The sequence below is a fragment of the Cylas formicarius genome, unplaced genomic scaffold (genome assembly GCF_029955315.1).
Source record: "Cylas formicarius isolate icCylForm1 unplaced genomic scaffold, icCylForm1.1 PGA_scaffold_6__28_contigs__length_40554024, whole genome shotgun sequence".
Lineage (NCBI taxonomy): Eukaryota > Metazoa > Arthropoda > Insecta > Coleoptera > Brentidae > Cylas > Cylas formicarius.
Window position 1 is genome coordinate 10528709 of NW_026844347.1, and position 27350 is coordinate 10556058.

General features: G+C 32.8%; 1 protein-coding gene across 4 annotated transcripts in view; it reads left to right on the forward strand.

The window, feature by feature from the left end:
- The window catches only part of LOC132703929 (inositol-trisphosphate 3-kinase homolog), a 177995-nt gene that overhangs the window by 143336 nt on the left and 7309 nt on the right, over window positions 1-27350 (forward strand). For 3 of the 4 annotated variants that reach the window (XM_060673468.1, XM_060673469.1, XM_060673476.1), the window contains one exon: window positions 21592-21792. In XM_060673468.1, the coding sequence (XP_060529451.1) occupies window positions 21592-21792 (201 nt within the window). Of the gene's footprint in view, window positions 1-11310; window positions 11623-21591; window positions 21793-27350 lie in introns of those variants that run through there. The other variant, XM_060673470.1, reaches the window with a different exon arrangement.

Sequence of the window (27350 nt, forward strand, 5' to 3'; positions counted from 1 at the left end):
AGATCGATAAATAATACGAGTCAAAAAGAGACAATTCATAACACTCAAAATGCAACAGGGGAGAGTGTCGACCACTTAAAGCTAAGGGTGCTCATACGGACATACTGATTAGTACAGGCCTTCCAATCAAGCAAAGCTTATCGAAACAATCACTTTAGGTAACACGTGCCCCTCCACTAACGCAATATTTATCGGGATAACCACCCTCGGCGACACACGCCTCTCGAATAAAGCATTGCACACACCTTACCTGATCACACTGTTTACCTTCATGTAAACCTAACCAGTTCATAACACATCTTCATTTAGACTCTTCTTACTGGGTAAATCAAACTAGGCAACAATATGCACACACCGGCGACACACGCTACATCTGGCTCACCGTTTACCTTCATGTAAACCAAACCAGGCAACAACGCAACAAACGCAACAAAACTTGGCAAACATATGCCTTCACCACATAAACCCCGTTAAATCAAGTAGCAGAAATCTATGTGACCAATCGAAAAACAAACTAAAATGCTGAAATGTTCCAGATAACCAATAAAAAATAAATAAGCCGTAATTATTTTCTGCTTAACTTTGCCATGACGAAGTGAATTTCATTTATCGAAATATTACCTATTTCTTTTAAGAATTCGCCGACACAGGCTCATTCTGCTATTCATTTTCTGGATCTGATTCGCTGAAGGCTTTATTTTGCCCATCAGGCACACGAATAAGCTGATCATAATCAAATTTGAAAAACGTATTAGTGCTTTTAATGAGTCTAATGACTTGAAAATGGACATTTTTTAAAACTGATGTAATTTTAAGTGAACCTCGAGATGTATAAGATAATTGTTTGCTTAATTAATCAGATTATTTATTTATATACTTATAAAAATAATAGTATGTCATGCAACAAGTGAGGTAAAGGGTAAAAGTTTACCAAACGTGTTGCAAACTATACACTTTCCAGCACTGTTAGTTTTTGGGTGAATTTTTGGCAACACAACACGAATTGCCAACGTCAAAATTCAAGTCGTGCAGTAAAATCTCAGAAAACATCGGATTGCTCCCAAACCCGTGCGGTAATATCCTGGAAATATCCTAAGTGGCGTGGGTCCGTAAGACAAGAAACTCACGTTGTAATGTGACGTTTTCCGCATTTTAGATCGGTGTATAATTAGGTATTTCACAAAATGCAGTAGGAAAAGACATTTTTCAAACAAGACCGTCATTTTCGACAAGACCTACAACAACTAAAACTAACCAAAACTATTGCTATAAGAATAACCATCTTATTCCCGGAAAACGTACTATAATATGCTTGCTGCTGAAATTAGAGACGTTATAAAATTAGATGAACAATAGATAAAAATGAAAAAGTTTCGGTGACAATTTAGCTCTTTGTTGGAGTTTTCACGTAATATTTTTTATTTGTTTATTTTATATAACATTTTTATGTTTATAATTTTTAACAACGTTTAGATATATTGCTATCCTTCCTGACCAAACTTTTCTTTTGTTATATTGGTATTACTTTTTCAAAGTCTTTGGGTACATTTTTGCAAAACATCACAAATACAAATACTGAGTGACGTGTGGCGTGATCGTCAAAACTGAATCTCCCGAATCCGATCGCTCTCAAACCCGTCGCCAAACTATCGAAAACATCGGAAGTGGTTCATCACAAACTTTCGTTTTAAAACGACACTTTGGCCATGCTTGAACAGTACATAATTGGTTATCTTATAGTAGATACTAGAAAAATATTTTCTCAAGTCCGCTTCTTGGATGGATTTTTTAATCGTTTGCCGTATTGTTTCCCAAGATTTCATATATAACGTAATACCACCCGATAACGAATTTACGTAAGAAAATTTCATTAAGGCGTAATTTGAGCGGGACGATGACGTCAATTTTCTCTTATCTGCCAATGTCTCATGATAAGCCGATGCCGCTAACAGCCCTGTATGCGCGAATGTATAACGTCACAGTCACTTGACTGCAATTAAACGACTACTTATATTAAATTCCCACTGACTAAAACCAACAAGTAGACGGCCAACAAAGCTAACGTTATACTTTAGTACCAGTGTATTATTTTTTGCCACCCAAGAGAAATTAGAATGACTCAATGTTCGTGAAATAGCGCATAAGTACATTAGCTGCGGTTAAACAAAAAAAGAAGTTGATTACGTTCCAATTTTAGTCATACTTAAAGTTGTCTGCGAAAATGGCTGACGTAGGAAGTATTAGATGCCGACCTAAAATCTTAGCACAGCAAAAAATAACAACAAAACGATGTTTGGTATGTTTGGTCAGTTTCGGCGCATAATGCGTCCGATTCTCCTCAAAATTTGAAAAAATATTAAATGGTTACTTATAATGAAAAATAGAATGTATATATTTGGAAAGAGCAATAAGAACACGTTGGTTTTCTATTTGGGTGAATTAAAAAAAACAGACGCTTTATTTTTTTTTGTTTAATAAGCTACAGACCAAATGAGTTACCACATAAGATTTGTAAGTAATTTGTTTTAATTTGTTACACCTACTCAGTGAAGTATGTATTAAGCAAAACATAGTCATTAGAAAGTTTCCACCGTAAGTCCGGTTTTATAAAATGTAAGATGGGAGAAAATGAGACAATATTAAAATTGTCATAAATAATTTATAAATAGTTAAACTAAACAAACCTGATATACTTTGGCAAATAATGCAAGCCATAGCGTTCACAGATTTATATACAGATGAAAAAGCACTGCGGAATTCAAACCGCTCAGTTCTTGGCAAACTTTGTAATAGCAATATCCAAAAACACCTTTTCACTTTCAAAAAGTCACGAAAAATATGCAAAAGCAGACGCGTAGTAAAAGCTCCCGTACATAGGAGTAAGCGTTTATTTGTTGCAACGTTGTCACATTAAAAAAAAATCATTTCTGGCAAACTATATCGCTATAGTTAAAAAAAGAACTAGTTGATATTTTGTGAGTAATGTTTAACGTAATGTTAGCAAAACATTTTATTAACGTATATCCTATACGTATATATTAGTTTAACTATACTTTTGAATACATAAAAATATGGAGTGTGTTGGCGTTGGCAATGCATCACGTTGAAGTGACAATACCGTAAGATATATGGTTGATTTGCAATGTTAAATTACATTTAAGGGATTTAGCTTTATACATCTTATTAAAAAGTCGCTATTATTAAGTGTATAATATCACCTTGCTTACCTTAAACTTAGGTCACTTTCAAAATAAAAAATTGTTTTGTTACAAAAAGTGAAAGAGCTTAAATCCGTTACACATAGCTTAAAAAATGGGAAAAAAAACATTTAAATTATATTTTCGGACAATACAAATAAATTTACCAACAAGTTATTCGTTAACATTCTCAGTATGCGGGAGTGATTTGATGTAGTTATGCTGTTCAGGAGGTATATACCGCATCATGTGTCGGTGTTTTAGTGATGCGATGCTTCTTATACTTTTATATAACGATGGCAATACAATATTCCCATTTCTTTAGGTCTATCCCGACGTGGCAGTAAATCAAGAATTTTAAATTCTGCGTTCTCATCCATGGTTGTTTTGTATAACATTTTATATGGTTCATTTCTTAAAAATCTCATCCAGCATATTTGAAGCTAGTTTATTTTTTGGATCTTTTGTAAACTGCTTCTTCCAAGAATCTTGTTGATATAAAATTCTCTTGTTTCATTTCAATTAGTATGAAAGTATTACCTTTTCTACATTTTTTAATTATATTATAATAATCTCGTGGCACGTGCAATAACTTATTTCTTTTTAACGACATTTCTATAACGCCAAAATCTCTGTCATTAGGTAACAATGATATTAAAAATTTGTGGTATATGATTTCCACATTATTTCACATCGATCGAATTTTTAACCACATTAAAGATATTTTGATGTTTTTGTTTTGTCGTACACACATATGCAATGATGTGTTTTTCACCTTTCAGGGTTTTTAGGTGTCTCAAGAGGCATGAAGCCATTTCTTGGGAACCTTTAGAAGTTTTTGTTTCATCCCAAACGTACATGTATACATTATGGTTGGGAAATTTGTATGCCTAAATTTAAAATATACATGTCACATTTATGATAAACTACTGAAGTAGTTAACTTTGGGAATGGTAACGCTTTCTGCAAATCGAATGAAAAGCCAAAATAATGAGATGGATTACTTGATACTCGCTCTTGATCTTGTTTTAACGCAGTTCTAGCCGATTCTTCTAGCTTCAAATGAATGTCATGTTCTTCCATAAGTTTTTTCTGTTCTTCATGGTTTTCTGATGCTTTGACTTTAATGTTTAATAGATCACATCTTTGACATGTGTCTTTGCGTGGTTGGTGGAAATGTACATTAAAATCCTTTTTGAATATTTTTCTGTAAGTCCATTCATTTACTGCTTTTAAATTATTTTCTTTACAGTGAAGCTCATAAAAATTAAATATTTTTTTTAAGTCAATTCAGGATGAAGATATTTTCTGTCGGGATTATGGTCCCTAGTATAATGGGATGCAAATTTCGGGAAACTGTTAATATGGTTTTGAACAATCATATTTGCTTCATCACATATTTTTCGCTACGATCCAGGCAAACGCCCAAGTAAATCCGTAGCCAACGTTTTTAGATTTTTATACACATTTCAATCGTCCTTCGCTTATTTGAAAAGTATCTAAAAAGATTTTTTTACAAACAGCAACTTTGCCTGTTTAAGAACATAGAATTCTCATTTCTACATGAACCTTTTCCGTTTCTCTGACGTCTTCTTTTTACAACACTGCGTCCGGTCGCTTCGTATAGCAATATATTTTGCTTATTAAAGTCTCTTGAGTTCCAAAACATTTCAAAAATACATTTTCTTTCTGTTTCATTTTCGGCATTGGCAATCTTCATTTTGAGAAACTTTGGCAGGAATAATTTGCAAGGTGCTGTTTTGTAAATTCTCATTCTCAATTACTTCCTCTGTTGAAGAATGAACTTCTAAATTCTCCCTCTTTTTTTAAATCTGTTGTATGAGTTTAATTCCTCTTCTCTTTCAGAATCAGGTTGTTATTGTATCCTTTCCCATGGGTTTAATAGTTTGTTTAAATTAAATATTATTTTTTTGAATTTCAATTTAATTCCAAAACGTAATTTAAATTACCTTCATCACTGCTTTCAACATTTTGGGCTGCAAAAATTTTCAAATGTACTAAGTATATTTCAATACCGATTTATTACTTTTAAAATTACAATTACTTTCAAAATAAACGGCTCATATATACTACGAGTTTTTGGTTTTTATTAACCCTCTGCGCGCAAAGATTGAATTCACATTGGAGTTTGTTCAGGATACTAGTCTACCCTTTCTTGATCTACTCTTGATTAGAAAAGATGATGAAATTGAGTTTGAAATCTACCGAAAATCTGCAACAACGAACAACATTATTCAGTTCAGGTCCAATTGTCAAGCTTCACACAATATTTCCATTTTCAATTTCCTCTTGTTTAGATTTTTTAGCCCACCTGTATTAAAAGTAGCTTTCAGTAAGGAGTCAACTATAATCAAACATAATAATGCTTGCGGTCTAAAAACAATTAATAAATTAATACTTCAAGATGCGAGTATTCATTCATGTTTTTATACATTTTGGTAATATTTAAATCTAGAGTATATTTGACACGAGCGGAGCGCAGCAGAGAGCACCAGTGACTTAAAGTTTAGAAAATGTGTTGCATACGGGACCTTTTCTACAAGCATCAGTTTTTAGGTATATTTTTGCAAAACAATCGAATTCATCCACTGTGTGACATGTGACATGACCGTCAGAATTGACAAACGTCAAAATTGAAGCCGATTGCTCCCAAACCTGTGGGTAATATCCCGGAAATGTCAGAAGTGGCTTGAAGCTGTAGGTAACGAAACTGGCGTAGTAGACGTAGTAAAATAACATTTTCCGCATTCTAGATCGATGTATAATTTGATATTTTAGGAAGGGGAGTAGAACATAGCTGTGTGGTAAAAGCGTAAAGTAATCGATATTTTGATATGCTTAACAATTCCCTGCGTCCAAAAATGAACGAGTTGAACAACGATCAAAGAGAACATCTTTGGTTCCAGCAGGATGGTGCTACATCGCACACAACACGTCGTTCACTAAATCTTCTTCAAGAAATGTTCCTAAACAAAGTGGTGTCTTAACGGGGTGATCTTGGCTGGCCGCCACGTTCACCTGATTTGTCGCCTTGCGACTTTTTTCTTTGAAATTACCTGAAAGCGAGATTTTTCACACATCGTCCATGGACTTTGGAAGAATTAAAGGCAGCCATGAGACAAGAAATTGCCTCAATTCCCCAAGAAATGATCCATCGGGTAATGATGCGCTTCCGCGAGAACCTACAAGAGTGCATCGACAATAATGGCCGTCATTTGAAAGACATCATTTTTAAAAAATAACGTTCCTAAATGGCATGAAATGTACATTTCAAAAATAATTTTTAAAAAATGTTTGCTTTATGTAGTTTGGTTTTTATTAACATCCCAAATAGTACCTATCATTTTGCGGCACCCTGTACATTGCCGTTCTGTGAATCACACATGATTTTTTCTATAAACCGTGTTTTTATATAAAATGTTTATCAAAATTATTAGTACCTAACTAGTAATCAAATTTAAAAACGTAAGCATCACTTTGCACTACACGTGTTTTTCAAAAAATATTTTCATTATACGTAAACGAACTTAAAAAAAAATCTTAAAATCATTATGGTTTCCATGGTAACTAAAAAAATACTTCCGCCTCGGAAAAGTGCAACTTGTGCTTTCTTCTGGAAATAGTATAGTATGATGTACCAAGTGTGGTAAACGGCATTTGACTCACGAGTTTATTTGGCACGAGCGGAGCGAGTGTTTTTTAAACGAGTGAACTTGAACTAACCAAACATGTTGAATACTTTTTCTACGGCCGTTAGTTTTTGGAATGCAGAACAACAGGAATATATTCACTGACATGACCGTCAGAATTGACGAACGTCAAAATTCAAATCGTGCGGTAAAATCTCCGAAAACATCCGATTGCCCCCAAACGCGTGAGGTAATATCCCGGAAATGTCCGAAGCGGCTCGGATCCGTGGGACAAGAAACTCACGTGGTAAAGTGACGCTTCCCGCACGCTAGATTGGTGTATAATTAGGCATTTTATAGAAGGGAGTAGAAAAAATCATTAAGTAAGAACTAAAGGAAATTGTGCCGTTTAAAATCCTTAGGTGAGGGTAATTTAATAAATTTAAAATTATTTCCACCTGAGCAAATAATAGGGGTGCTACATATTTGTGATAATGAGAGAAAGCTAGATTTACTGGGAAAGATGAACATCAAAAAAGCACAAATCGGAACTGATATACGGTGCCTTAATGATCAATTTTTATTTGAAAAATTAATTATATCAATAATCCTTAACGCCACACCTTTTCATTTTTGTTGTTCTTTTCTTTTATTTGTTGTTCTTATTCGAACTTTAAGTTAAAATTTTTAATTTATGGCGTTTCAACCTCTTAATTGTTAAGCGAGTATTTTTTAGTATTTTTCTTTGACATTTAGCACATCTTGTAAAGTAAAATTTTTTGTTTTTTTCTTATTACAAATGCTTTAAGTCAATTGTTTAATTACATATCAATAACAATTTATCTAAAACTATTACACGATCCATTAATTCTACTTGCCTCCACAAAATAGTTGCTTTTTTAAAGCTTCTAAAACTTTTGAATTCAAAGGCACACATTAATCATCCCATTTCCGTAAGCAGTATTCTCTAAACTTACGCGCCTTTAGAGGACTTAGACGTGAGGAGCTGTAGGCGAATTAGACATAATTGTTAGAAAAATTCAAATATCTAATAATAAATTCCATTCTAAATAACGAATTGCTTAACTGTCAACTTCCAGTAGAACCACAAATAGCTGTCTTTATTATTATGGGTTAGTTTATGCAGATTACACAAAAATTGTGCCATGTCCCAGCGTGCCGCATATCAGCAACAAAAATATTGCATACAATGATAAAATCAATCAATAAAATCAAAAATGCATTTTTAATATCCAAACCTAAATCTCATCCAATAAAAAACTTTATATAGCAAAACCTTGCATTTTTTGTAGTTAAACTTCCGTAAACTTTCTATAAATTTTTACGAGTACTCAAAATAACCAAAATTTGCGATGTTTGACTTTTGGTACATCAAAATTGAGGAACAAAATCATTAAATTTGCAGAAAAAGTTAGGAACATTTTAAATATTTTCAGCTAGGTCTCACTCATAGTTGATGATGAGCTGATTATCACTATCGTTGCTCTAAGAGAAAATTCTATAAGTCAAGTTCAGGTAACCCTATCTTTAAACTTTTTTTTTTACTTTCGCTTTGTGTTAGCGGCTTTTGAAATATAAAAATGATCGTTATCAATAATGCAAGAAATACACAAGCACGCAATATTTGCACCAGGAAATTGCAACACGTATTTCGAGAACTACATACGATAGTATCAAATATTTAACATCTCAAAAGTATGACTCACTTTAAATTCGAGTAACTCCCGCATATTTGCTATTAGATGTCAGTGCGGCTTTTAATTCACACTAAATAATTACTTTAACTATTGCGGACTGAGAGGAAAAATATGCGACTTGTCGAGTCTATCTAATAATAAACAATGCCTAGATACTGACAATGTCCTAGACGATATGACAATAACAAAAATATTGCGTACCACGAGGTATCGTTAGCGTTTACAACACATAGTTTTGCACAAGCAAACTTATGGTAGTTGCACTAAAGCTAAAAGGATCAGGGTCGGAGCAGACCTAAATTTTTACAGAAAAGCAAAGGGAAATTTTATAGATAATATCCTTTAATTCTCTTGGCATTACTATCGATCGCCAGCTAATAGTGGTACTTAAGAAATAATAGGAAAAGTACACTTCAATTCAACTTTTTTTATTCATATTTTAGATTGCTATAAAGATATTCAAATGCGGATTTCACTGAGTTGTTCACCCCAATCATAGCACAATTAAGAAACTAAGAAAAGCCCTTTTTAACGACCCCAAGTTTGTTAAAAATCGGTTTGGCCTTTTATTTATTAAAATGTTCAAACATCCAGACCGCGCACAGAAGATAGAGCGTTAGACATAGAAGTCTTACCATAACTATCTACCTGCTGGTCATTTAAAATTTCTAGGATGCCTTTTGTGGGCTATTTCAACTCGGAAACAATTTCCAGCATTTGCTCTTGCCCTATATACTGTTTTTCTTTTCAAATTTCTAGCACCACACGTTTACCTAATACATTAACACCCTAATCCTTGCCGTTACTGGGAAACCAGGTACGAAACTTTTTTGGAAAGAGGATCCGGAATGATCTTTTGATAACTGTAGAAAACAAACGTGAGACATACCGAAGGCGTATATATTTTTTCTCGTCGCCCAGTATTAGTTCCCATTCCAGAATTTTGCAAGTTGGTAGCACATTTGTTTATGTCTGATATCGCTGGAATTATAAATATGTAGTTCATTTACATATATTACATAAAACAAATAATACTCCTATCTCGTTCAGTGCTCCGATTAGAGCGTACCTTAAGTCTTTCCTATTTACCTGTTAAATAACATCGGCTCGTAATGTTACAGATCGACCCAGACCTTTGTTTAGTAGATAATAATGTGGTAGAAGTAAATAAATATGGCAAATCGTTCATTAACACCGATTCACCGCTTAAAAAACATATAAACTTCTTGGGAATAAATGTATACCATTTATTTGAAATGGAATATTCAATGTTCAATTTTTGTTTTGGAAGTATAGGGTTAAAGTATAAAATCAAAATAGACATTTTGAATACCAAAAATGGCGACAGTGCTGGATTTTGGTGGAGTTGTTTACTACACCAGTGTAAATAAAGCGCCAAAAGCCCCCATCGATTCCATAAATGCTAAAAATCCATGATCAAAAGTCAAACTATTCGGTTCTTTGGAAGTTTCAGTAAGTTTTATCAAAAAATATGTGACATGGACTGTAAATTCGAAGAAAACAATTCCTTAAAATACACAAGCCAAATATGGCCTCTAGCTTGTACCTACAATTAGGTGCTGTGCAAAATACCCATTAGTATTCTGACTAAGAATATATCCATATCTTTAAAATTGTTAACTTACTGTAAAATATTCAAGTATGCATTGACCAAGAGTGCTCAAAGTGTCACTTTAAGACTGAATAATTTAAAAGATGTATAAATTGTAATATTTATTGTATTTATAAATTTTATTGCATCTCAAAAGCTTTGCCCTATAATGAATTGTGATTGACGTGACTAGTACTGATAAAATGTTAATGAAACTTTATACCATGAGTTTCTTCTTGAAACTATACGTTTGGTAATTTCTAATAACAATTCAATATAAATAACAAAACTAATTGCAGTTAAAAAAAAACAAATACTTGCTCTTGGAATAAGACAAAATAAATATAAATTGGAGAGTATCGCCTTTGTTAACAATTTTAATGAAGGTAATTTATCTATCCAACAAGAAGTGTCAAATAATGTGATCTAACTACACTGATACAATATTATGGTGGTTTACTTAAAAATGCAGTGTACCAATGCTTTATCCAAAACATTGTGTAACTTTTATGATAAATCTCTTCTATTTCTAGTCGCTTTATTTTTAGTATTTCAAAGAGGTAAAAATAAAATGTCTATAGAAATAATTAAAGAAAATTTCCTGCCATATTTAACGTACATATCTTCCCAAAAATTTAAGTCGAATGATTTACATACAAAACAGAGATAATTCGTGTCTGAAAAAATATATTGAACTTAGAAGGATCTGTTCTTTTTTCTCAAATTCTCTGCATTCTTTTTCTTTTAAACTGAACCGCACAGCTATTTAACTTCAACAACGATATCCATGCTTGATCCCAGTTCACAAATAAACTAAAATTTTAGTTGTACAACTAGGCCTCACCGTCTCTTCCCTTCCGAATAATTTTTGCCTCAGCTTTAAACGTGACTTATCAGCATGGGCTATATGAGAGTAACTTCGTTCAAAGCAGCCTACATTAATAAAAAATAAAAGAAGTCAGGCAAAAAGTATGGACACCTGAAGTGATATTTACATATTGAAAAAAATAATCCGGACGCCAACAACATTTTTAGGCACGTAGGCAGTTCAGTCGCACTAAACGCTGGAAGTGGCATTTCTGTGACGCAAAACAGTCGATGCGTGCATTCCAATATCTAAGCTCCATCCCGACCCGTTCATATTCAGTACGACCAGTCGACTCGTTACGGTTGGTAATGATTGATCACGACGTTTCGTCCGTCAGCTTCAACTTCAAGATAATCTGCTTGGCGTACAACGCGAAAATTTAGGACACACACAGTGACTCTTTTTTGTTTGGTTCAGTGGAGTTTTTTTCGGTTACTTTTCGTTTCGGAACTGTAAAATGTGCGTTAGCCACATTGAAATGGTACCGGCTGTAGTTAGTCTTGTTGCGAGTAAAGGAAGGGATACGTACTCTGGATTGATTCAAGAGTTTACCTGCTTCAAATGCAAGAATCTTTCGGTAAGGCCAAAAATCGGAATCTTCTTAGCGTTGCGGATTGTTATACCTATAAGTTTTGATAAACCTTTTAGGCTTTTATCGGTTCGTTATATAGCAATAGTTCAAAAGCATTTAATCTTGCATCCACAGTTCAATCTGAATCGGACACATCCGTTTTATGTTTGTCTCGAATGAGGACATGTCCGGTTTTTCAATGGAGGCTCCTGATCGACAAAGGCCGAATACATAGGGTGTTCATAAAACATGCGCCAACGCAAGTTTCTATTTAAGTAGGTCCGGATATGCTTAGTTTCCACTATGCAGGATATTTTAAAAAACGGTGTGCAAATTTTTTTAAGTTTATTCTGATCAAAGTCAAGAAAATTAATGTTCATACAAATACGTTTTTTCGATTTTTATTTTTTTGCAAAATACCTTCCCGGACTTTTTTGATTTTGAAAATGAACTCAAAAATTGGATACCTTGCTATATTTACTGAAGATTTAGTTGTTGCATTTATAACAATAATTTATTTATTTTTTTAAAAGCCTATGGTCGATCCTTATTCTCGTTAACAATTATTGTTTAGAGATTTAGGTGCTATATTAGAGGTAATGTATATTCCAAATCCACAAAGTTTTCAAAAAAATATAATAACACTACTTACGTTTATATGAACCTTCGAAAACTTATAATTAAAATTAAAAAATTATAAACATCGTAAATGTTTTAAATATTTGGGATGATAAAAAATTCGCTCCGGCAATCTGGAGATGTAAAACTGTTCGCGTGTAGATACGCTTAACAAGGACCAAAGTGTTTTACGTCATTAGATATTGTTGAAGTACCCGCGTGCGTCATTTTTTGTATTTAGGTCACCCAAGTAATTCAATACACATTTCTTTCAGTGTACGCAACGTTGTAAAAAGTCAGTACTCCCTTTAATTAATTGTCGCTCTCGTAGCGCGGCAGCTTTCACTAACCCGGAGTAGATGTTCCAGTTACCGATTTCCGGGTGCGGACATTGTTAAAGGTCAAATTATTTTACGAATTTTAAATTACCTTTCTGTCGAGGTAGCAAATTTCGTATACGCATAAATAACGCAAACCAATTAAATTATTGGCCAATTACCTGTACAGAGTGTCCCGTCGGGAAGTATAATTAAATTTATTATCCAAAAACTGTAATTAACAATAATAATAAGCTTTATTTAAAAACATACATTTTTTGCCAATAGCATAGCAAATAGCACCCAAGTAAGTATTAAAATACAAAGAATATGAATTTTAGTAAATAAAGGTTAACAAATCACAGAAGCATTGTGACGTTTGTATTTGATTATCATGATTGCAAAATTACACATTTTTATATTATGTATATATTTTACTCGAATATTCGTTTTTTCGAATAATTTTCGGGAGCATATTGTACAATCTACTAGAAAATTATTATGTATTATAATAATAATAATAATAATTAAATTATTAATTTTTTAATTTAATTAATTAGTTTTTTATTTTATTTATAAAAACGCGACTAAATATTTCGAAGATGGCAACCTTAATTTTTTTTTTCAATTCTTTAGAAAATTCAAGCTTCGGCTTTTTTGAGATATTCAATATTTAAAGCGACGGTATAACATAAAAAGCCATCTTTAACAGACTCACTGGGCAGATTTAATAAATTAACCAAGATATTGGTATAAGATTGCCTTTCACCTCAGGCTTAAAGGTCGATCTAATATGGAACGTTTGGAAAAAACGAGTTGCATTTTTATAAATGTTATTTTCATTCCTATATTTTAATAAACCTAGACCTAAACCACCCTTAAATCAAATTTCCCTTTTCAATGAAGACATATTCAAGCAGACATTCTCCGTCTTGAAAATATTACATTTCAAATATTAAACATCCTAAAAATCTACATTTTTTTAACATAATTTTCGAGATGATGATTCTATTGACAATAGCAGAATAAAAAATTTTCATATAACTTTAAATTTCGAGAATATATTTCGTTATTTTTTTTTAAATTAACGTTTTTATTTTATTAACTAAGCTATTTCTCGGTACAATTGTTATCGTAATTTTGTAATGTATTACATTATTACGTGAGCATTATTATCTCCAAACACAAGAAATATAGAAAAATAAATTGGCATGAAAGATCAATTTGTCATAAACAATTACACTAGAAATGTTTACATAACTTAACTTCAATAAATTGGTTACCAAAATTATCAAAATGCAACGACTTTATTATCAAATTTCCCATGATGTCCATACAAACTACCGTGAGTTTGTAAGCGGGAATTTGATTTTATTCCTGGAAATGATTTATTTTGTAATAATATACAATAAAATGATGCCAAAGAAGAGCTTAATTTATCATCTAAATAAAATCTCGCAATGTTACCAAACATTTTCAAATCGTTTTTAAGCTGTCTATATTTCAGACACGTATCTAATCTTATCAAAAGTGATGAACCGGCAATAAACGAAAAAGTTAATTCATTAACTGCCCTCACGTGGTTAAGTTAAATTGTATACCCACGTGTTCGTTTATTTGGATTTTATTGAATTTATTGCCGCGATTTTACTGAATGAATTTTATTTGCTTTATGTAGGACACCTACAACGTGACGATAGATATCAGGAACAGCACCGACTATACGGAGATAATACCCTATATTATTGTGATGTGGGATGATCATTTTTTTAGAGCGATTTGGGAGTACGTGATAATTTATCAATAGTGTACTAGACAATTATTGCTTTGAAAATATTAGAACTAGAAATGAAACAACCAATTAAAGTATTTTATTGAAAATTATAATATGACTTAGAAATATTAATATTATTGAGGGTGTCATAGCAGGAGTGTCTGAATATTGGCTTTCCATATTTCAAGTTTGGTCTTAAATGTTCGGCAATCAGAGGGAATCCTGAAATTTATTTGAGATAGGTTGTGTTTTCATTTTCTATAGAATAATCTAACTAGTTTTATTTCCAATTCTAACAATTACAACTGAGTAATGAATAGTACGCTATTGATAAATAATCACAAAACGCACAAAACTGAAACATCCACAAATCGGTTAACTGGAATCTAAAATATAAGATGCCTGGTCGTGTGCAATCGAAACAAATTGTTTCTACTGTGTTACCAGCGTGATTTGAGTGCAAACTAAATTCTATCCGAAAAATCCTGTTCAGACCATAAATTAGTGATTGAGGTGACATTCAACTGAAACCAAAAAATTGTCCGCGTTCCTATGATAACCACATGATATAATTAATTATTAAGGATTTCAGGAAATATGCTGTTTGGCTATGCTAAAGTTAAAAAAGAAAAACTCCAAGCGGAATGTGAGGATTTCAAAAAAAAACTTTGTTTAATCTGTTTTTGTCTTTTTTTTGTAGATGATTTTGACATGTGTACATGATAATTCTTGAACATTTTCTCAGGCGAAACATGTTCCATTTGAAATTTCCAATTTATTCATTCTATTTCATATTTCAAAAAACTTTTAGAGATTCGTAAATTTGTAAAATCGTATTAGTTGGTATACGCCATTTCGTAAAACTAGGGAAGAAATGTTCATACCAAAACGGATAAACAACAATAGCTTTTTTATATTTTACAAAAACTGACTAATGAACTAAACTACTACACAATTCCATCTGTATGGTAAAATGCTGTGTTATGATAATTTTATAGAAACATGGTACATACAATCGTTCTGCCAATAAACAAATTTCCAACACAGCAATAATTTTACAGAATATTGTTATAGGGTCATCCAAGTAGGTAACGTTGACAGTTACCGAGCAAAATGGCCGACGCTACGCCATCAGTAACATAACGCATAATATACTATCGCATCCGTATTAAAAATAGAATCCGGCGTCTTTCGATATAATATACGCTTTCTTTTTGCTGGGATCCGGTTCCGCATTATATCTGCCCGTCTACCAAACGTTAAAAAAAATTGAGTTCATGGATGTGTAACGACAGTGGAAATTCACGGATGCGGTTTATGACGTGGGCCGCAGATTTTCATTCACAGTTCGGTGTTTATTATTAATATTTTCACATACGGACGAGCCTCTCGATTGGATGCTCGTCCCATAGTTGTAAATTGAAATTGTCTGTGTCAACAGTAAAGCTTATTTTTATCTGCGTCTCTTTTAAGTTGCCGGTCTGTTTTATTTTTAGTAATCCATGGCTCGCTAATTTGATATATTTTGTATTTGTATTTCTACGCGAAGCACACAGTACACGGTGTCACAGTATTTGATTGAAAAAGAAAATAAGTAAAACGGCCGATACTGGAAATTATTTTTCAGTTTTCGAAATGGCCACCAGGGGGCGTAATTGCAATCTCGATTTGTAAGACCCGCAAAATATTCCTATATTAACAATAGATAGAGTGAGCAAGCCAGCAAATGGTGAGGGTCGGTGGAATATTTTTGGAAATATATGTCTGTAATTTCAAAAAGCCTTACAGCAATTTAATAAATTGCGGTCATTAAAGAGGACTTTTCCTAAGCTATCGAACTTGTTTACTGACTAGAGTCCCTACAGTGCCACGATAGGGCATTTCCTGACATAATTAAATAATATACGCCAATTTTTACAGAACACCTGAGTTTCTTAAGCAACTTTTACCTTTATGTAGCTTTACCTACCACCCAAAAAGTTAAGAAAATAACCAAATAACAACGAAAGAGTTAATCATAGATTTTTGCTGTTGTTTCCCTTTCTCTTTTATTAATGAACCTGTAATTTTCTTTTTTTAGTTTTACTTTCTTTGCATGCATTTTTAGATATTTAAATAGGTCCTCAACAGTTCAATGAAAACAGCATCTCCTAACTAATCTATAATATGAAAAAATTAATTCGAATCTAAAAAAAAAAGAATTTTATATGAAATTATCCTTACTTTACCAAATACAACGCTAATTTATTTCTTTTGGATACCAAAGTAAATTTGAAATAAAAATAAAAAATAATGTATATTTGTTATTTTTTTACAATACGTGAACATGTTATAATTCCCTCCACCATTGTTCCTTTTACAGCAAGAGCACTAAACAAAAATATTTGACTTTAAGTATCGGACATTCTGCAGAGACCTTTTTTTTAAAAAAAGAGTCTTCTAAACACGATCGAGGAATTTTTATAAAAAGAAAGAATTTAACAATATTCCCACCATCGCGGTGTTGCCGGATCCACTTAAAAGTAACGAAAACATTGAAATTTCATGTAGATTATTGTCTGTAAAATAACTTCAGCTGTTTTTAAATTATATTTTAACTTAGGTTTAGCTATTAAGTCGTCTTAAGAAAACCAAATTTCTGCGGTTACATCCGAACGTATCAGCGATTTGACAACCTATTTTTATTTTTTGTATAGTGTTTCATGTCAACCTAGTTATTTGGACGGAATTAGCGTTTTCAGAATACCCGCAGACTAATTTAAGCAAAGCAGCATATAATTCTCGGCGTACGACTTAAATTCGAGTTGTTTTGAGTTTGAAAAGGCACGATTGTTTTCCGAAAAGTTGGTGATCCCTAATACGAGTGACGAATTTGGGCGGGTCAAAGTTGATTCGTCCCCAATCGAACGATTTAAATACAATGCGATTTGAAAGAAATATTGAATTAACGAGTGACTAATGCTCCGTTTTAAGTTTGTAGCGGGTCAACATTTTAATAATTTGTGAGTGAATATTAATCAACCTCTAATATGTATGCGATTCATAACGTCAATGTATATTGTTGCCCTACTAGCTTGTGGAATGATACGGTGTTGTATTTTAATAAATTTGCCAATTAAATTAAATACCAATTCGCACTACTACAGTTTACCGGGCGACAAAATAAGTATACAAATTGATTCTAAAATAAAAATTTAATCTAATATGATTTTTTTTTAATCGTGATCAGGATTCTCTTGAAATCTTTAAATTTGACAAGACATTTTCTATGGAACTTTTGAATCACTAACTTCACTAATCATTTTCGATGTTCAAAAGCTCTGAAAATGGAAAATATCTTTTGTAATTTAAAAATAGTAACGAACCAAAAGAGGCACTTCCTATACCGTCCTCTTACGCCTTGCCACCTTTAATGCTAAGAATTCATAACATTAACATGTAATGGAATGGGCAGTTAGCTGTAAGTTCGTAATGGGTTAATTTTACTCTTGTTTAATGAACATTAATTGTTATTTTCAACGATGAACGGCGACCGCGCCACATGCTTCGCGTAGTTTATTCTTTTTCCGAAAACAAACCGTTTTACACCCGAACAAACGGTAATTAAACGGCAAACGACTCAATAAAACGAAGAAATAAACATAAACTTTTAACGCACCACTTGTCGAACTCGTATTTTCCATTGTTTTAACCGAAATGTAGAAATTGACGAGAAATTGTAGTTTATTATTTCGAATCGTATGCAAAAAAAAAAAAATTCCTAAGGTGTGTGTTTATCAAATAAATTTTGCTTTGTAGACCACGGGTCTAGGTTGTCTTGTTTCCATGATCCATGATAGTGGGTGCCCTAACTTTCGTACCAATGGTTATATGCAAAAAAGATGAAGATGAAGATGAAAAAGCTGAAATGTCAAGACATTTTTATTTTTCTCAAAGCGTGCATCCATCCAATCTGAAAAACACATAAAAAAATAACAGAAAACTTATCAAGAAGCAATTGGCTGGTGAGAATTCAGCACTTGCAGCAAGTGCCTCTTTGATCACGTGAAATTACAACATTTTATGATTTCAAAAATAATTTTCAGTAGCTTTTACTCCTTTAGTAACCATTTTTTTATCTCTAAAATCAGATCTAAATATATTTCGACATTACTTCCGTACACTTGGTATAAAGATTAACGAGTGGCAGCCTGCGATTGGGATTTACAAAAAAAATAGACCGACGTGCCAATTGGGACGACAAAATTCGCATAGTATGCGTGAGAAACAGCGTCTGTTTTTCTATCTTATAATTACACATATCCTTTTTAAATAAGGCGCTCGACTACTATTTCTTAATTAATATATTAGCAAAGGTTTGGTATGCGTCGAAGTGTTTGTTCGATTGCGCTGTCTGCGAATGGTGAGATATCGACCTCAACATTTTTCCAATTTGAGATTTTAATCGCTATAATGGTTCAAAAGAGACGTCAGAATGAAGACAACAGCTCGCTTTGAAGACAATACAATCTTGGTCGATTGGCGTAGTTATCGGCCATGTACATGTGTATACGCTGTTTTTTTTTTCTGTTGCACTTTAAAAGAGAGTTTTTACTTTGTGTTGACGCTTATCGATCAATTACCCAAGAATGTTGATTGATTCACAGGGTTCAAGGTGACAATTTACAAATGTCAAGGGATTAAACTTAATAATTCGTCATTTTTATTCAACCCTGTTATCTGCCAAAGTTTGAATAAATATTTTATGTTGTCCATTTTCTAAAAAATATTGTCACAAAAGGAACTAAGTTAAAGAGAGAATTCAACCCTCATTGCTCAACAGCTCATTGATTATAGATTAAAGGAGGCTACTATCACACCAATAGAACTCTGAGTCCGCCTAGTCGATGGCAACTTAAAGGATACAGTCAAAGGCAAAGATGTCGAGGATCTTGATAATATTTTTACCTACCTTTTCTATCAAGTACACACAAGAAACCAACATTGCCTAATTTTTAGGAGCAAACTTGAGTGAAAACCAACATAACCTCTAACACTAATCTCTTGAATTTAAATTTTTAAAGAAACTTTTGAGTTTACTTGGTTGGTTTGTTATTTTTGCAGGTGGTAACAATTCTTCCAGTTCATGATATTTTTCATTCTCTGTAGTCTGTTGTTTTTGTTTCCTCTCTAATTTAATCTGAATGTTTTAAGCATCTCCAACTGTTAGCGTTCATATCGTTTTGTGATTAATGTTTTTGATTGTCTCGATTCAAAGTTGTAAAGTTGTGTTTCCAACAGATCCAATAGATAACAAAAAACAATCTCTATTCACTGAGCTCGTGCATCTTTTAAAAAATCGAAACAATTGATTAATATATTTTAAATTAATTGCCATTAACAATCCGCCTACAATTTTCTTTTCTTCATAATAGTTTGACCTTGGAAAAATGAGCAGCCTCATAAACTTTACTGATCCATAATTCGGAAATGATTCTCTGGTTCGTATTTGACCTTGAGAATCATACTTAATATAGTAGGTATATAGGTAGTACAACGCAAGACGTAAACGTAAAAGTTGATACCCATTAGGCCAGGAGTCGGATTTAATATTACGACAGCATATAAATAATATCTGCAATCTACATTCACAATAAGATATTAAGTAACACGTTCATTGTTAACTTCATTATTGTATAACCATAATAATTATTCGCGATTGTGTGAACCGACTTATTTCTAGGTGCCTCCTTCAAGCGTTATTGAATTTTAGAAACAATATCGTTATTTCTTCGCTTATCTTGATCCCTGTCCGCATCTTATTCGCGTGCGAGTTTAAAAAAAAAATTAGGTTCAGTGAAAACTTTTATAATCGGTTTTTGGACGTTCTGTTAAAAAAGGATAGTTTTAAATCTTCAAAACCTTCATTGACCATTCATCCTCAACAGACACAAATTGAAGAAAACATGGCATTCAGACTCAAGTGAATACACGTGGAAACGGTATAAATTAGATTAAAATAAAACTAAATGTGACACATTTAAAATTTGCATTGTTTCGGGCAATGAGATTTTATAAACCATTACCTGGTGGCCCTTTGTTTATAATAAGCTAGTGAATTTCCACAGGCTACTGTAATACTATTTGCAAATCTTCTGGATTTCTCATGCGTCGGTTATTGAATTGAATTGAATCGAACTTGCTGTTTCTGTGAAGAATTCAAGAGGATGATTGACGAAACGTCAGCCAATTCGTTTCGTCAACAACCCACGCAGGATTAATCTAGAATATTTGAATTTGAATTAGTCATAAGCTAGTGCTTTATAAACGAGTGACCGAAGCAATTTATCAACGTATTTAATACATAGCGCACATTCACCAAGTGAAAGTGGTATTTTAACATTTGAAAATTGTATGCGTGCTGTTTTGCAAAACTGTACCCAAAAACTAAAGGTCGTAAAAAAAATATAATTTGCAACGTGTTTATTAAACACTCACTCCGCTTGGTCCTAAAGAAACTCGTGATAAGTGTTGTTTATAAAACGGGTTGCATATTAACTGTTAGAAGAATTATTGACATTCGTAAAAGTCATTACAAAGATATGATTTTATTGTTGTATAAAAGATTTACAATGGCAGTCGTCAAAAACTATTATAGAGTATGTTGAAATAACATTCACTAGTCTGATTTTAACATATTTTTCAAGTTGAACTAAGACTTTTCTTCCTACAAACATGACGTGGCTACAGCGTGTTATGTTTTCAATTTTTTTTTATAGCTCTTGCAATTTTGAATGTATGATGATTGTTTTTTGAGTTCACGCTCCCCTTTTGCTCGCACTGAGAACTGAGAACAAATAAATAAAAAAGTAGTTGACTTTGACTACTGCATTCATTTTGATTTTTGGTTTCATTTCAACATTGGTTTTTGTCTAATTACGTATTTGTTCGTTTTGTTTTTATTTATTTATCATTACATTGGAAAATAACTGTAAATCTTGAAACTTTAATGGCTAATTTCAATTCGAAAAATACGTCATTAAATTTTGGATAGTGAATTTTAAAACAGTTCCATTCTACGCCTCAAAACATAATCCCTTGAGCATTGCTTTTTTCCAAATTCATTTTCTTTCCTGGCCTACCCTATATAGGGTAGTTTTCGTTAGTTAAACGTTAATTAAACGTCAAAACAAATTATCCTAAGATATTTTCACAATGTCAGGCGCTATGTTAACACGTATTCGGGTTTTAGATATTATTAAACACGTATGTGCTTTGTTGTTACAGGCGAACGATGCGGAAGCGGAAAACACGGATTTCTGGAAAAACAGTAGACACGGGAAAACCGTGAGGTCTCCATCGCCGCACAACGCGTTCAAAAGGTGGAGGAAAGCGAACCAAACGAAATCCGCGATAAATGGGGGAAAACACAATTCGGAAAGTATTAATAGCGAAGACGACATGTCGTTCCTGAAATTTTTAGCGATTGTAAGTATTATAGATGAATAAGATTTACGTAAGTTACGTACGACCCAAGCTAAACAAATTGATTAACACTTAAGCCAAAGCTTCCGGTGAAAGCGGGGAAGGAATTGATTCCTGAATCGAAAAATGTTTTTTGAGACATCGCCATTTTCCTTAAGCGAACACAACATGTACAATAACACCAAATAATAATATTAATACTAATTTTGCAATTAATGAGCAGTAATTGATCAACGTTCTGCCCCCACATTGATCCAAATTTATATTCACCAACCAGGTCTATTTCAACTATGAAAAAAAACAAAATTATATACTTAGCAGAAAAGAAGAAAGACAGAATATGAATAACAAAACCAAAGGTGGAAAATAGTTCAAAAAAACAATAATTACAAACGATGATAATATATTCAATAATAAAATATTTTTATTCTCTTCTTTAAAATGTGGAGAGGATGAAGATCTTTTAGTAAAACTAGCACAATGTTATAAAGCTTATATGAAAGCCTCTTTTAAAAAGTGCTGTGCTGTAAGGAGGTGGAGAAAGAGGCCCTGTAAATTTGAGAAATAATCTATAAGATATTTTCTTTATCAGATGCGGGGGACAGTTATAAAACAAAATTTTGTGGTAAAAAAAATTGTATCTGGACTGTATAACATCTTCACATAATTTGAGGATTCAATGTTTTAAGGAAAGATAAGCTTTTTGTAGACAGCTTGCAATATCGTAAATTACTGTCAAGTTAAAGACCCAAACATCTTTGTACTTACCGAAAACCGTAAGTCATGGTTTTGTGTATTTTTTACTATATTATTTATCATTTTATTTAAATAGGTAGATTATTTTTAAAACACACTATCGCTTAATTAGTTCACTGATCTATAAGTTATTTATATATGACCATGCTTAATATAGTAACCCATAGAATTAAATAAATTTCACCGTTTACACATTACATACACGTGTTTATTTATTTATTTATCCCTGATGAAATTAGGTAGAAAAATTATCCATCTCCTTGACTCTTTCGCCTACAACCATATTTGTACGTGACCGTTTCGTTTTATAGATCAGTTCCACATCGTACTAAAATAGATTTCAAAATAATTAAATCATTTTTATTGGCTGCGAGTTAACAAGGTTTACGTCCAATAATTGAAGCCAGTGACTATCGAAGTATTTAACCGATTTATCGGTTTATTTTTAGATATAGAGTACACGCCGTTCCAATTAACAGACGGGTTATTCTAATTAATGATCGATATGGTTTCGACGTAAAATTTTCGGGGTTGTTGGCTGGAATCCTCCCCCCCCTCCCTCGCATGCAAAACGATAACATGTAATTTCCATCTCACCGATTTTTCCTCGTAATTGATGTTATTTTGATCGAATTTGCCGGTTAATTAATTGCAGGAATAAGCATAAATCAAAACTAATGAGTGATTATTATTTTAATCGTTGTGCTATAATTTCTTTATTTACTGGGTTGCTGCTAATATTAGTGGTCTTATTCAAACGGATTTTTAATTTGAAAGTTAAGCTTTCGCCCGGATATATTGACACATAAACAAGTTCAAGTTTATATTTCATTTGATTAGTTGTCAGGCAAAATTGGGATGCAAGCGAAACTAAGGGCGCTAATAACCGAAATAACCCGCAGTTGCGACCAAAGTCTTCTATCGGAAAAATGTTAGCCCTCCAAATGGCTGTTGCGATTGAGGTCTATATTCAATTGAAAAGCCAAATAAGGCACAGGATGAGAAACTGCATGAATATGCTTTCATTACTAACAAAAAAATACTGATCAATAAAGGAAGTGTCTTTCTCCACTGCTTTTTAACCTATATTCGGAAGTTATCTTTAGAGAATCAATGTACAATTCAGGGCGGAATTAATTGAGATCAATGGAACTACACTAGACTACATAGACATCCTGATCGTACCGTTATAATAGCAACAATTTGCAAGACTTACAAAATATAATAAATTCTGTAGATCATCATAGCGAAGTGTTTCTTTTGCATTTCAATGTCTCGAAAACGATAATAAATGGTCTTTTCGAAAACAGTAGTGCAGTTGCATGTCAAGGGACAAACAATCAAACAAATGAAGCCTATTAAATATCCAGGATGGTTGGAGCGACTCGAAAATAGATGTTCTCTCGAGAACAAGCGAGGAAAATCTTCATGAGTATGAAAAAATTTTTCACAAGGATCTCATAATATGATATTACTCAATTTATATCTTGTCGGACTTGACTATCGAACTGTGTGGGTGGAACTGATCACCAATACCGAGAAACTTAATCGCATGCATAAACAAAAAGAGTTATTGAAAAACATCAAGGAATGGCAAATTTTATATTTAAGTCATGTGATCAGAGGTGAAAGATACGAATTACATCTGCTCATAATAACACAAAAAGTACAGGGAAAAATATAAGACGCCAAAATTGATGGCTAAAAGACTTAAGAATATGGCTTCATTGCTCGTCTACAGAAAATTTCATACTGCAATTTACAAAGCTACAATTGCCACTGAGGGCGCCAAAATTCGTGAGTCGAGGTCGTGGATGAAGAACTAATAAAAAATGGATCACTGTAACATTTTTTGAGTATATTCTTAGAAAACTTTACGTAAGATATTAATAGATATTTAATCAGAGAATCTGTAAATTTTTGTATTCAAGATATTCACCAAATTACAAAAGTTTTTTAATATTTCATTTTGTTTTTGCGCGTGATTTAGTTCATTTCACAAAAGTTGTACTCTGATAAAATACAGCAAGCCAATGAATATAAATATAAAACGAAAGTATTTAGGGGTCATGAGGAAAAAAACTAGAAGTTAGGAAACTCCGTGGCTTTAATTAAAACCTTTACACTCATTACGCGCGTGTTTCTTTTTTTGTTTAGTTCCAGCTTAATTATTTGCTGTCGGCGGTCTAACTATTGCACGTTAACCTTTTCGTCACTTAAGTCATTGCTCTCGTCCTCTTACGTCGTCCCAAAGGTATTTTTTAATAACTAAAATTAACCAATAACCGACGATTTCGTGTGATAAACGCTCTCCCAATTTCGACACGTTAATTGGAATTCTAATAGGTCCGTCTTTATTGTAATAAATTTTCGTACCCGTTTATTTAACGAAAGTAATTGCCCATTTAAGAACGCGATCACACTTCGAAAGCGTGCTCCAACATTGATCCGTCGTTCAATTGACCTTTTCTTGATCGAATCCAGTACGATGTTTATTTTCGTGACGTCAAACCGAAGCATCTGAGAGAATAAATTTTACAGTCGGCTATTTGAAGCCCGCATCTCGACCGTGCACTACTAAAGCAACATTCCCAGCGGATATTGTTTTATTTATTGTCTTTTTAAGGTTCGTGTTTGTCCGAATTAGAGGAAATCTGCCATTCCGTGCGTTTAAGATCAGACGACCAGGATTAACTTTGCGGACGACAACTTCGTAATTAAAAAAAAAAAAACAAAGAACGGGTCATTTTTATGAATGGGGATAACAAACAATCAGCTACGAGACAAAATTCGCACAAATTACTTCGACGGAAGTGATAAGCTTAAGGCTTAATTAAGTGCAGCCAAGTTCAACACCACGCTTAACACACCATTTAGGCTATCGGGAGATAAGGTTTGAACATATTTAACCACAGAAGAGATCGTTAATGTTTACCGCAAGCGGAATCAAAAGTTATATCGTATACTGATGGTCAAAGGACTACACAATAATTTAATTGATGAAAAAAAAAGAAAAAAATTAAACAGGCTGCCAAAACAATAATAAATCTAGCTAAACAATAATGGGTATTAATTTTTCGAAGAACCTTCCAGTTGCTACCGTAATACTATTTACAAATCATAATCATGAAAGGGGATATAAAATCTAATTCGACCAAACCAAAATTCTTTTATATTTGAGGCACCAGTTTACAGCATTCCGTCATGCATACTCGTATGCAGAAAAAACACATTGGAGAGACAGGACGATAAATGTTAACTGACCAAATGAAATCTTATTATTCTACCAATGAAAAATCTGAAAATCCATAAAAACATTTAAACAACCAAACAGTCGTAACCTCGACTCAGGTATCTTGGGCATAATTTTTTATTTTTATTTTATTCTAATGAATCGCGTCACAAATTACCCCATTTTTTAAAGACACACAACGTTCATGTTTGTTCTAACAAAATCCGTAACATGCCGAGTCAGTAAAACATAGTTAAACTAGTTAAATAAAAAAAAAATACAAAAAAAAATCGATCGTTAAGTTGGCACACATGTTTATTTCTGAAAAAAAGTTTCTAATGGAATATTTATTAATGAGACATATCGCAGAAAAAATACAACAAATGTTTAATCCGCATAGACAGTTTGCGCGCCTATCTCTTATTTCGTCTAGACGTGTATTGCGGATTGCAGCGAACCCATTGACCTTTTACCTATAATTCTATTAGATAACAAATATACAGACACAGAGAATTAGAACTAACCGTCGAATAATGTAGATAACTCAATGTGGGTAGGTACTAGGTATAGTGCCGTCGTAGATAAATAGTTTTGACCAAATGACTGAAACCTGCAGTCGTTAATTTGCCAGTGGCATGTACCGATAATAAAGATAATATGTAATAATCGTTCAATCGTTTACCTCATAGTTTCCTACTCATGACACGACACTCCATCCACAGAATTCTTCCGAAAAGTATAGAACAGGTTCGTCTAAATAAGGGAAAAGATTGAGTCCAAATATTTGGTGACTGCTGTAAAAACATTAACATAGCGTTATAATAATATACAATACGCACAATCGTGAACTAGGTAAGGTCCCAGGGTCAAATAATACAAAATTGGTAATGCCAAACTACATGGCAGCCATTTTGTTTTAGAGGGGCTATACATAAAGTGAAGTTTTGAAAGCATTCAACATAGAATAGTATATGTTTGTAACTCGTTAGCAGAGGTAACGGTGCATACCGTGTTACCGCTACCACCATATTATTGTGTCTTCTATTCTATAGAGCAGCTGTGGCAGCAACTAAGTGCTATTGTTGTTTAATTTTAAAAAATATGTTAATGAGACGCTCCCGGATATTTGGAAAAATTTACTTACCCAATGGATTTTTTCTATAATACTTTTAATCGCATTGTTAACTCATATAGAATATTATAAAATCTGTATATTAGAATATATAGGTATAGATTCTTATATACCAAATCGGAATAAGTATTATTTTAAAACTTGTTTTGTTAAATTTGGGCACTTCTTTAAATTAATTATAACACTTTTTTCTTACCTAGGCTATTTACCATTGCTCACTTACAGCGTATTATTGGTAAGCCCTTCTCCACACAATGGGACCAGAACATGTAGTTACATTTAATAAGCCAAAACAATTGATCTATGAAAGCACTATACCAGTATATTTCCGATACGCTTAAAAGCTTCTATATGGAATTGTCATTATTTTTTCAAAAACCGCATGGCATTCAAGAACATATGCGAATGAATCTCTATCACGTACGAGCGACCTCAACGCGA